At 34.9% G+C, this 13,523-nt stretch overlaps 1 protein-coding gene across 1 annotated transcript; it reads right to left on the reverse strand.

Annotated features, from left to right (window-relative positions):
* Nucleotides 1-11,661: 11,661 nt before the first annotated feature.
* LOC120174192 (pathogenesis-related protein PR-4-like) lies at nucleotides 11,662-12,357 on the reverse strand. The gene is made up of 2 exons (XM_039181133.1): nucleotides 12,028-12,357; nucleotides 11,662-11,868 (listed from the first exon to the last, which is right to left on the reverse strand). Exons 1-2 carry the CDS (start codon nucleotides 12,355-12,357, stop codon nucleotides 11,662-11,664), a joined length of 537 nt encoding a protein of 178 aa, XP_039037064.1.
* Nucleotides 12,358-13,523: the final 1,166 nt, after the last annotated feature.

Here is a 13,523-nt window from a genome sequence, read left to right on the forward strand (position 1 = left end):
CTTTGATGATAGATAACCCTTATTGCCTTGAGTATACTGCAAATTATGTGTCTTGGAGCTGAGCGTAGTCGAACTCGAAGGTATTTGTTGACAGATAACCCTTCTTTGAGTGGATATCCTTCGTCATGAAGTTGAAATCCAATCTAGAGATGGATGTTGTTTGTGTGCACGATTCCCTTCATCGTGAAGTTGAAACAGTGAGTGGTACATTCGTCGTGAAGTTGAGCCTGGTAATTGGATATCCTTCGTCGTGAAGTTGAAATCCAAGTAGGTAGTATTGTTCCAAGTCCAATATCCTCCGTCGTGAAGTTAAAATTGGCTCTGGAAATTATTTGTTGACAATCAGCCGCCCCTTCACTGTGAAGTTGAGCTTGTGTTGTCTCGAGTCTAATATCCTTCGTTGTGAAGTTGAAATTGACTCTGAATGAAATTTTATTGACAATCAGCCTCCCCTTCGTCGTGAAGTTGAGCTTGTATTGTCTTGGGTCCAATATCCTTCGCTGGGAAGTTTAAATTGGCCCTAAAATTGGGAAGTTATTTGTTAACAGTCAGCCGCCCCTTCGCTGTGAAGTTGAGCTTGTGATGTCTTGAGTCCAATATCCTTCGCTGTGAAGTTGAAATTGGCTCTGAAATTGGGAAGTTGTTTGTTGACAACCAACCGTCCCTTCTTTGTGAAGTTGAACTTGTGTTGTCTCAAATCCAATATCCTTCGCTGTGAAGTTGAAATTGGTTCTGAAACTGGGAAATTATTTGTTGACAACCAGCCGTCCCTTCGTTGTGAAGTTGAACTTGTGTTATCTCGAGTGGCACGATATCTTCCGTCGTGGAATTGAAATTGTGGATGTGCGGGTACGATATCCTCCGTCGTGGAGTTAAAATCGCGGATGGCCCCTTCGTCGAGAAGTTGAGCCTTGACTTGAATATCCTTCGTCATGAAGTTGAAATCCAAGTATTGTATGACCCCTTCGCCGTGAAGTTGAAACCGTGGATGACCCCTTTATTGTGAAGTTTGGCTTCGAGTTAGATATCCTCCGTCGTGAAGTTGAAATCTACTCTTGAGCAAATTGTGTCGCTTTGAGTTCAATATTCTTCGTCGCGAAGTTGAAATTGGCTAAAACCTGAAAAAATTATGCATATATGTGATGCTATGGATGCAATGCTCTTAGGTGTGCCTAAAATGCATATGCAACATATGTTATCTTGGGGCTCTGGAGAGAAATCTCGATCTCCGGTTGCCTGTCTGGAATCTTGATTCTTGAATCTTCAAGTTCTGATCCTTGATCTTGAATTCTTTAAATGTTCAAATCTGATATGCACATTCTATTTTTGATTTGATAAATGCTTCTCGACCATCTCAAGTATGTGTCTGAGCTGAGTGTAACGGTTCAGATGATGCTTCAAGAGAAGTTGTCTCGAAAGAGATAGAATTCGTTTCAAGGGAAACGATCTCAAAGATATCTGTTGTTTCATGAAAACGGTCTCAAGGGAAACAAAATTTTGTTTTAAGGGAAATAAATTTGAAGATTTTGTGTTTAAAGAAAACTGTCTTAAGGGAGACAAAATTTGTTTTAGGGGAAATAAATTCAAAGATTTTGTTTCAAGGGAAACTATCTCAAGAGAGACGAAATTTGTTTCAAGAGAAACTGTCTCAAGAGAGACAAAATTTAGTTCCAAAAGAAACTGTCTCAAGGGAAACATATTCAAATAATTTGTTTCTAGGGAAACTGTCTCAAGAGAGACAAAATTTGTTTCAAGGGAAACTGTCTCAAGAGAGACGAAATTTATTTCAAGGGAAATGTTTTCAATGTTTATGTTTCAAGAGAAACTGTCTCAAGGGAGACAATATTTTGTTTCAAGGGAAACTATCTCAAGGGAGATAAAATCTTCTTTTTAAAAACAATATTGAGTGAAATGAAATGCCTTCTTTCAAGTGAAACAGTCTCAAGTGAGACAAAGTCAGTTTTAAGAAAAGCAATCTCAAGTGAGATAATCATCTGCATTAAATAAGACTGTCTCAAGCGAGACAAAATTTATATTGGAAATGTTGAATATGAAGATGAATGTCGATCTTTCAATCTGTCAAGTTGGTTGAAGTGTGATTTCTTGCTGCTGAGTTAAGCAACCACCATCGATTTTTACAAACTCTTTTGAATCAATTATCTTTCGCCTTGAAGTTGAAACTTGACTCTAAAGCTGCAAAACTTATGTATGTGAAAAAATGATAAATATGATGCTCTAAAATGTATGCATAATGAATGAGTTCTTGTTTTATTCCTTGGACATAATCTCATTTTTGCTTGCTGGTTCCTACATATGGAGGAAAAGCCTTCGGAAGATCTGATCGTTCGCATCAGGATTTTGAATTCCCGGAGATGCCCCAATATTCAATGTTGAATCTCCAAAAATACCCCAACATTAAAAGTGCCCCTATTGTTCCTCATTTCTTGCTTCAACATTAATTCTAAGCATGAGATTACTGTCTGAGAGCCACATGTCATTTACCAAGATCCACTCTAGAGAGATTGTCTTGTTTGAAAAAATGTTTCTCTTTTATTTTCAAAGTTCTGAAAATATCAATTAAAAGAGTTTCAAAAAATGTTTAATCAGAAGTTTTGAAAAAATTGCCCCTTTCACGGTTTTACAATTGAGACGAATCATAAAACTAGAGTTCATTGGATATCAAAAAATTAATTACAATGTTAATCCTTCAATAAATTATAGCTATTTGACACGTGGGATCAAAGCTATTTTTGGGAAATGGTTAAGTAAGGAAAGAATAAAAAGTCTCAGGTTATTGTGTTTGGTCAAAGGTTTGGCATTTTTTGTTTATTTGATGCTCAAAGGTTTGATGGGGTACCTTGTATGCTCCTCTACTGGAAGTGTTCTCCGACTCCCAACTTTCATGGTCATGCTCGGATTGTGCGATGCCTTATCAAGGAATTTGTACGATCGCCTCAGCTGCCCAATTTTCGTATTCGAGCGCCTTTTCAGGTTTTCAACTCGAACCCTCATTTGGTTTCAAGACATCATTCGTAATTTATGCCTTGAACCCCCTTTGTTATTTTTCTCTATAATACATTAATTACACTGTTTTTTGCAAATAACGATTATCCTGATGGGCGGGACGAAATCTGAAGATAGCCTCTTCTGTTTAGAAATCCATGTATGATTAGAAGGGACTTTTAAGGCACGTAACGTAGGTCATGGTTCATGGTTATGAAAGAAAGGGATAAAAGTCTTAAACAAGTGTTTAAGGGTGATTGAACCAAGGATCAATTCATTCGGATGTCTTCAATCATATCTTGCTCAATTTGAATATGCTCGTATGTGTGTCTCTCTTGATGCTCTATGATCTTCGAGTGGAGTGATTCAGTAATTCATAAATGATTGTGCTTGATCAATCTCATTTGATGCTCTATGATCTTCGAGTGAAGTGGTTTAGTGATTTGATCAATCTCATAGTTTGAATCTCGATGCGTCGTTTGAATCGAGAGAATCTTTGCATATGCATATTGTCTTTTTTTTCTTCAATTTTCCTTTGTTTTTTCTCTTTTTATTTTCTCTTTTTTCTCTTTTAGTTCTTATTGAATCTTCGCACTTGGCATTTGGTTCACCTTTCGGTATCTCATCTGAATCAGTGTTTTCACTCATGCGAGCAGATTTTCTCCACCTTGCCCGTGTGGAGGGTGATCATTGGTTAGGGTTGAACAAGAAAAAAATACTATAGGCTTAAAAGGGGACACAAGGGATATATATTTTCTCCTGTTGTGAAGGGATGAAGAAAGAAAGCCGTTCATCATTTCATACATGGAAGTCCTCATAGAAGAGGTATCCCTAGGGGATAGATTTTCAGGATTAATTTTATTCACATGAAAACAGTGCAATTAATGCATGATAGAATTATTCCGAGTGAATTCTTCTTTCTTCTTCTTGCCCCCAACATGTCTCAATGTTATGCTCCCTGCGAGATGCCCCAAGTTGTGTCTTAGAAGAAGGCTCATGTTCAAATGAACAACTCAATGCCTTGGGTTTTAATGGCATAAAAATGTCAATTTTGAGTCTAAAAAGACAATGGTGTGACTTTATTTGACTCAAAGAAAGGTATGGGTGTATCAAAAAGATAAAGGCAATGTTCAAAAGTTTCAAAGGGAGGTAATGTCAAAATTTGGTCTTTTTGGTAATGACCATGAGTTATTTTGGGTAAAGAATCAAGGTATTTTATTTTGGGGTTTGAGATAGGGTAAGAAAGGTCTAATCTTGACATATGTTAAAAATCTATAATTCTTAAAGAATTAAAAGAATCCTTAATTCATTTAATATTCGAAGAACTAAAGATTAAAATTTGTTCAATTGCTCCACCTTAGAAAGTAGCATAAATTCAATCGTTTAAAAGATTAAGCAAATATGAATGATCAAAGACGTGTTCAAACAAAACAATCCTCTAAGTGCAAATGGTATATGCAATTCCCCCTTCTTCGGCTGTCCATGCCCCTGAATCCATCAAGTTTTGGATCTTGCGCTTCAGCGCCTTATAGTTCTCAGAGGAATATTTGGAGCATCCTATGTGGCAACTGCAAACAGCTTCAACATCGTAGCCCTCAAGATATGTGGACTCTTTTCTCAGATCATCCTGGCAAGCTTTGTCATATAACCAACTGATCGAGCTCCCACTGTACTGATTTCAATTTTTTCTTTTGATGTTACAATCTTGCTTCCATGTGGTTAAAACCACTTCATCGAATTCTCCATGAAGAAATTTCATGTTTATGAAAATGCTTAAAAATGAAATGTAGATGCAAAATGCAAAAATGCATGAAATGTTCGAGGCATTGATCCAAAAACATGTTTATTATTGTAAATAACCTTTATTGGGACAAAAGTGTTTTATCTTTTAAGAGACAATAAACATATTTAAAGGTACATCCGGACTAAATCCTCTAGACCCGGAACAGGTTGACTAGTCATTTGCCTTCGTCTTTTACCGGTTGAATAACCTATTGATCCACTCCGGCCTCTCTGGATGAACCGTGAAAATGTTGAGTTGTTTTTTGTACTGGTTCCCAAAAAGTGTCGAATGACTGCATCTATGGCTTTCATCCTTTTCTGAATCAGAAATTCCATTGAAATCCTCCATCAAAGGGATTATCCGAAGTTCATTTGCTTGTTTTTTGAACTTGTCGACAGTGACTTGCCATCTTGTTCTTGTTGTCTTTTAATGGACTCTCGAAGGTCAGTAACCTTTTTCTCGTCTTGCCCCTGCCACCTTTGTTAACCCATTTTTGAAAAGTTAACTTTTGATGTACTTAATTGTGGGCACCATATCTTCTTGATCGAATGTGACACATAGTTGTCTTGCAAATTGTCCTTTTTTTCTTTCTGAGTCTTTTCTGACCATAGCCGGACCTCTGCGTTTTTCATCTCTTGTATTACAACCCATTTGTCCATTAATGCAAATTATTTATGTTTTAACAAACACGTTTTTGGTGGATCAATACCTCTTTTAAATGATGCAAATGATGAAAAAAAAATAAAAGAGAACAAAAATGAAAAAGGTTAGTGAGGTGAAAAAAAACAATCATGAAAATAAAAGTCCTACCCCACATGATATCTACCCCACATGCTTATTATTCATACCCGGACATGATCTCTATCCCGCAAGTTGATTTTGAACAAGTCCCAACCGCATAAATTTATAGTTCACATGCTTTGAACATAAAGTAAAGCAGGAAATAATTCCAGCATCCTAGGGTTTGAAATGAGGTTTTGGGGTGGGCTCTAACTCCTTCAAAGTCTCTCAATTTAGGTTCTAAAAAATGGTACCCAAGTTCTCTTTGCTGGTGCCCCCTTGGGCTTGCCAGACCCTTAGTCCTAAGCCCATTACAAGCTTATATAGACCAAGTTAAACTCGAGAGAAACATTCCCTTATGCCTGCACGGTGAATAAATTCACACGAAGACATAAGGTATATGAATCCCGAAGGCTACTTGCTAGGCCCGCACGGTGAATAAATTCACACGAAGGTGTCACTTTCACCCCCAGTTAAATAGGGTTCGAAGCTTGGGTATAGAGCCTTAGACGAAAAATCTTTAAGGGCTGAAATCATTAGAAAACGGTTAGTACAACTATTTACTTGAAAAAAAAATCAAAGATAAATAATTGGAATCGAATAAATAAATTAAAATTTAAACTTGTAATTTTCACTAAAAAAAGATAACCGAAAATTAATTTCGGCCTGACACACTTACCTTTCCCCAGCGGAGTCGCCAAGCTGTCGTAACCGTCTTTCGGTTGGGCCCCGAAATTGGGCTTCAACTTGAAAAATATGGATTGGAGTCGCCACAGACCATTTTAAAATGAATTTAGGTGGGTCGGACACCATCTTATATGATCTGCGTTTTTACCAGAAATGTTTCGGGTTCGAGAGTCGGTTATGGTCAAGGAAGGATTAGCACCCTTGAACCGCCCTTTCGGTACCAATTAATTTGTCGGTTGTCTTAGTTACAAAAATTCAAAATTAAAATTAAAATTTAACAGACCTGATTCAAATTACTTACAATTGATTGATTTGAATACCCTTAAAAGATAAAAACGTTAGATTCGTAGCGGAGTATAAAATCGAATTAGGATAGCAAGTGTGCAAACGTGAGAATAACAAATAAAACAAGAAAAAATGGAAAATAACAAAACACATAAAAAATAATAATAAAATAAAAAAATAAAAAAAATGAATAAAATGTTAAAAAACAAAGACACAAATAAAAGGAAAAATTAATGGAGTAAAAAAATAAAAAAAGTAAAAGAAATTTAAAAGGAATAAAAATAATATGTACATATAAAGTTGTATTTACTAAAACAAATAAAAATAATAAATATATAATACTAACTAAAACAAATAAAAAATAAAGATATACATGATATTAAAAAAAAAATAAAAAAAATAAAAAAGTAAAAATATAATATATATAAATAAAAACAAAATAAAATATTAAGAATATATATATAAAAACGTATAAAATATAATATTAAGAAAAAATATATACATAGTAATGGAGAAAAATTAATACATCTATATATATATATATATATATATATATATATATATATATATAATATATATATATAATATAAATAATAGAGGAATATATTAAATAAATAAAAAATATAATTAAAAAAATATATATAGATGACGAAATTAATATAAAATAAAATTAAAGGGTAAATTTCAAGGTAAATTAAAGATTAAGATTAACTTAGGGGGAATATTAAATACTTTAAAAAAATGAACATGCATCGGGAGTAGATCTAGGTTCGAAACTTCGAAACCCAATCCCTTTTTGGTCACCGACGCAACCCACTCTTTGGGTTATTCAAACCAAATCTCAAGAAAAATAACATGTACATGCGAGAAATGAACGAATCAATATAAAAAAAGATGATACCTTTTATTTCCTTTTCGAATCGTTTACAATAGCTTTGCCTTTGTATTTTTTCGTGCTTTCCTCTGTATCTTGTATGTAAATCGTGTGTTACAAATGGGGAGGATTACATGTATTTATAGTGAAAAAAAACTAACTATTTTTAGAATCCTATTAACAATAGAATCCTAATGCAACTAGACTCATTGCTCGGTTGTTGCACGTTTGTTGGTGTGGTTGTTGCTTTAAAAGATATGGTGGTGGAAGAGTCCTCTTAGGAGATGAACTCTTGCTAGTTCTATCTTTTAAGAAAATGAGTGTCTACAGGTTGGAACCCTTCAGATTTAAGTCCTATGCCTATTCTAATTACATCACTAAAGTGATGGTTTGATATGTGTTACCTCACCCAAAACGATAACATAATATGTGCTACATTAGTGAAGAGATAATTTAATATGTGACATGTCAGTAATTGAATATATATGAAAATGACATGTCAATAATATTTTTTAATTTAATAATTATTCAACTAACGGTTTGAATAGAATTTTTTTGATAAAAAAATTTAAAACATTGGAAGAATACAATACTTATATTTGTATATAGGCTTTTAATTTTTATCATTTAATAAATATTTTATTAAAAATATTTCTTCTTGACATTTTTTTTTCATTTTAATTAAAAATATTTCTTTTAAACTAATTTTCGATACATGTGTTATACTTGTATATAGGCTTTTAATTTTTATCATTTAATAAATATTTTAATTCATGTAAAATTATTTAAATATATAAAAAATGGTTAAATTAGTGACAAATGGATGTAGAGAAAATAAATTAAGGTTGTGGAATACAGAAGAAATATTTAGAGATATACATATGTTTGTACAGTACTTTTGTAAGCTGTCTGTAGTTGAAATCAATTTTGACAAAGCTATCAGCAGCAATCGTCAATTTTGCTTCATTTTAACATTTTGGACTAAATTGAAAGAAAACTAAAGTACATGGATTAAAATGAAAATTTATAAAAATGACTATAGTTAACTAATATAGGCAAAACACTAATTTCATTTATATCTCATCGTTCCATTTTTGCAATTGCTCTGATTCATTTTCAGGAATGCTTAGTTCTTCCTAGGAGTACGCAGTTGCATGTGGGACTAACCCTCTATTATTATGACAACGAGAGGCCGCATCTTTTGGTACCCTCTGAGTGCTGAAATTAAACCTTGATGGGGCTGCGAGTGGTAAACTGAGGCCAGCTGCCTGTGGGGGACTCCTCATATTATGTTTTTGTTTTTATTTTCTACTTTCCTTGGCATGTTTTAGGTGTGTCTTATTGATTTTCTTTCGGTACAGATTAATAGTTTATTTATCTGGTGTATGTTTGATACATGAGTTACGGAATTGTATCGTTTGTCTAGTTGTGTTGTACTATTTTATTCCATATAGGTTTACGGAAGTTTTGAATGAGACACACAACTTTGGTTTGAGTCTGTGTATTAAAATTGTCGAAACGGTTTCTTAAAAACAAATTTAATTTTTAAATGATTTTAAAAATCTCGTCTCGAATAATTTGGTGTTTCTTTTTAAAATAAAATAAAACACGGTTCGAGGAGTCGCCATCAATATTTGATTAGGGTGTGATTATACACCCAAAATATTTTGTCATTTTAATAAATTTTTTTTATTAAAACAACGTTTTTATGGCTTGTGTTACCAAAAATTTGAATTCAGGAGTCGGTTACGCGTGGGGAAAGATTAGCACCCCACAATACCCTAAATCGGTAACTAGTCGATTAATTAGTTGTCTTTGCAATGAAACTTACGAATTCGAGTTTAATTTAGTTTAAGATCCATGCCAATAATATTCTTTGAATTTTAGAACGAAATACAATAATATTTAATTATTTCCTATCGAGAAGAATCGACCTCTCATGCCTTAAAGCAATCAATTCATATTCCAATCGAAATAAAGAAATATTACAATTCCATTCTAAAGTTCATTATTAATTCCAACACATTCCTTGAATTTTAGTACAGAAAACGATAATATTTAATTATTTCCTATTGAGAAGAAAAAACCTCTCATGCCTTAGAACAATCATTTCTTACTCCAATCAAAATAGAGAAATATTAATATTTATTTCTAGAATCGTCCTATTATAGGCGAAGTTTCTATCGAAATTTTCCGAATTAATCCAATTTTTTTTCTTAGTCACATGTATTTCATACTTCTTCATGTTTTTTTTATTAATGTAAGGTATGTACAATGCAATATCTATTCAATGATAATTTTTAATCATTTGATATTGAACGCTCGTACCCCTAATATTTCTGACGCTCGAATCCAAAGCCTTAGAATAACAACCTTTCATTTACCACTAAAGTTATTAAAATTCGCGCTCATGCTTCTTATTTTTTAATTATTATTTTCTCAATGATAAATTGGGTTTTGTTACCTTTGGACCACTTCTTAATCTTGCAAATATTAATCGGGTATTACTATTGAATGCGTATCATTTCGATAAATTAATCTCTAATAAATACACGCATCAATACAGAATAGTTATGGTCTTCATCACGTTATTGTAATAAATTTGTCACATTTTGGCACGACAATTGGTTGCGAAACTTGGGCGACTCTCTAACCGGAAGCAAGATAGCATCACTATAAAAGATAACTTGATGGTTTGTGATATTGATCAGTAGAATAGCAGTTGGAACTGGAACTTCATTCGACAGACTCTTCAACCTTCCACATTTCAACATATTTTGAATGTCCAGCCTCCTAATCCCAATGCAGGCACCGATCGTTGTTATTGGTTTCACGGCAAGCACGACGAATTTTCTGTGAAATCCGCTTATGATCTTATTACTAAAGAACTTTGGGGTCCCAAAGACGTTAAATGGTCAAGCTCTGGCGTCTACCTTTCCCAGAGCGTATTAAACACTTCCTTTGGCTTTCCTATAGAGATCGTTTATTAACGAACACCAATCGATGTGCACGAAACCTCACCGATGATCTTTTATGTCAAATATGTGGCTCAGCTAATGAAACTACGTTGCATGTGTTGCGTGATTGCAAGCAAACTGCTACTCTTTGGCAATTGATCATTCCTCATCAACATTTTCAGGACTTCTTCACTCTTGAAGCTAATGATTGGATTATGATGAATCTTGATTCCAGCAGACTTTTTGCAGGTTCAAAAATTCCTTGGAAAACTCTATTCTCTTCCCTTGCGTGGCAGATCTGGAAGTGAAGAAATTCATCCTTATTCTCCAGTCCAATCCTCTCTAATGATCAATTACTCAACCTTAGTAAAAAATGAGCTAATTATTTCATCACTACGACGTCTGATTCTTCAACTGGTACTGCTTTTCCTTGGCCAAACTTGTCCGATGGAGATCGGCGCCTGCTGGTTGGTATACTCTCAACACAGATGGCGCAGTACATCATACTTCCTCTATAGGATCGGGAGGTGGCGTCATCCGGAACAAGGATGTAGATTGGATCGTTGGATTTAATAAAGCGGTTGGTATTTCATCCCCATTACAAGTCGAACTCTGGGGATTTTTGAAGGACTTCAATTAGCGTGGTCCCAAAGACTTGAGCGTCATCAATGCTAGACGGATTGTGCGGAAGCTCTTACACTTGTGGCTTCTCCAACGACCGCATCCAGTCCCGTGTCACTTGTCCGATCTATTGCGAGTCTTATTTCAAAACAATGGAAGATTGAATTCATTTTCATACGTCGTGAAGCCAATGCTGCAGCAGACTTTCTCGCAAAATCTACCGTCGTTACAAATGACCAACCATGCATATACATAGAACCTCCCCAGAAGTTAATATCTCATCTTGTTCGTGACCTACATGGTCCTGCTTTTATTCGCACTTAGTATTTCATTGTAATAGTCTTCTTTTAATTAAAAAAAAGTACAAATTTTATATACTCACGAATTAAATGATCTCAGTAATTAAAGAGATAAATTATTTTTAAAAATTTCAAGTTCTAGCAGTAAATGAATAGTCATGAGTAGTTTTAAACTGGTGTAGTAAGGATTCTAAAAACTTAAGACGGATGAAGTAAAAAAAACCCATAATAGTCCCACTTCTTATTAACCTTATGTTACAAACAACAACGAAATTCATGATTCCGCTGTAACATGTTTGGTACATAGTAGTCTTTAGATATAAGACTTTATGTTATACAAGTGAAATCGAGTGAGAATTTTATAGACTAAAGTCACTGGCCATAGAGACGAAGTGGAGAATCCACATCATCATAACAATCCACCACTTGATAGTCCACAGTAAGATGGCCTGCAGCATTCCCTTTCCCATCACTGTCAAGCGGAGTAAACGCTGTGTTTAAGTCTAACACCAGACCACCACCGCCACATGAATCGACGATTCTCACTATTTTCTCATCTTTTGTGCGTGTGTTGGTTACCTGTATACGAAACCCAAGATTGGTTAAACTATATATCTATATACACACGACGTGTATAGGGATGTACAAACTTATTCTCAAATAGTTAAATCTTTCGAATATTTATTATCTTGTAATCACTATAAACCAATAAAAAAATAAGTAACTTGTTTTTTATACCTTTAAGCACTTGCCACAGATGTCTTTCAGTTGAGAACCGAAAACATTTCCACAGTAACCGGTCCATCCATATCTTTGACGCCACTCCAAGGGTTTGTTACCGTCATAGTCGTTGCAAGCGACATGTGCCGCACTGTAGCTCCAGTTATTCTTTAGAGGACCATAGTCACTCCAGTATGCTATGACATCGGTCTCACCGGGACCTGCTGGTGGTGGTGGTGGCGGTGGAGGAGGATCACAATCCACGAGCTCGTAGTTCACAGTAAGGTGCCCTGCGTGTTTGCCGCTCCCATCGTCGATCATATCGAACGCAGGTTCATCCAAGCCCATGCTTGCCAAATTGGTCTACGATTCTCACCACCACACTGGCATCATTTTTAGGGTTGGTCACCTGCATGCACGCGCAATAATTATATTACTAAGAAACTCATGCATTAGAATTCTTATTTTTTTCACCAAATGCTGTATAAGCTCCATGTACTATATATACCTTCAAGCACTGGCCACAACTACTTGGGTACGAAGGACCGTTCAATCCACAGAAGGCGGTCCAATAATATTTGCTGCGCCATTCGATAGGCATGTGGGCAAACTTCGAGGCGCAGGCAACATGTGCCTTGTCCATGTCTCAACCATTCTGATCAGCATGGTAGTTGATCCAATAAGCCGTCCCTTGGGTAAGGTATGCAGTAGTTGTAGCCCTAGCCTTAGAACCCACCACACTGCCTAACAGCACAATGCTAACTATGATGTTAACTACTGATATCTCCATTTTTTCTAATGCATATGTTTTTCTAATGCTTTGATGAAATCATGTATAGGGATCCACGTATTTTAGGTAAAATTACCCTCACAGTTTTGCAGGATTAATCTACCGATTTCTTCTTCTTCTTTAGAATCCCATGTGAATTTCATGCTTTGATGTTAACTACTCCTTGATCTTGTAAATATCGTTAATGCCAAGGAAGAAAAGTAATAACCGACGGTGATGTGGGACTAACCCTCTATTATTAATACAACGAGAGGCCGCATCTTTTGGTCCCCTCTGACTCTGAGGGCTGAAATTAAACCTTGATGGGGATTCGAGTGGTAAACTGTGGCCAGCTGCCTGCGGGGGACTCCTCATATTATGTTTTTGTTTTTTTCTCTCCTTTCCCTGGCATGTTTTGGGCGTGTCTTATTGATTTTCTTTCGGTACAGATTAATAGTTTATTTAGCTGGTGTATGTTTGATACATGAGTTATGGAATTGCAGCGTTTGCCTGTTGTACTCTTTTATTTTATATAGATTTAAGGAAGTTTTGAATGAGACACACAACTTAGATTTGACATTGTATATTAAAATTGTCGAAACGGTTTCTTAAAAATAAATTTAATTTTTAAATGATTTTAAAAAAATCTCGTCTCGAATAATTTGGTATTTTCTTTTAAAATAAAATAAAACACGGTTCTAGGAGTCATCACCAATATTTGATTAGGGTGTGATTGGGCTCCCAA

Source organism: Hibiscus syriacus, unplaced genomic scaffold (genome assembly GCF_006381635.1).
Source record: "Hibiscus syriacus cultivar Baekdansim isolate YM2019G1 unplaced genomic scaffold, ASM638163v2 tig00112042_pilon, whole genome shotgun sequence".
NCBI lineage: Eukaryota > Viridiplantae > Streptophyta > Magnoliopsida > Malvales > Malvaceae > Hibiscus > Hibiscus syriacus.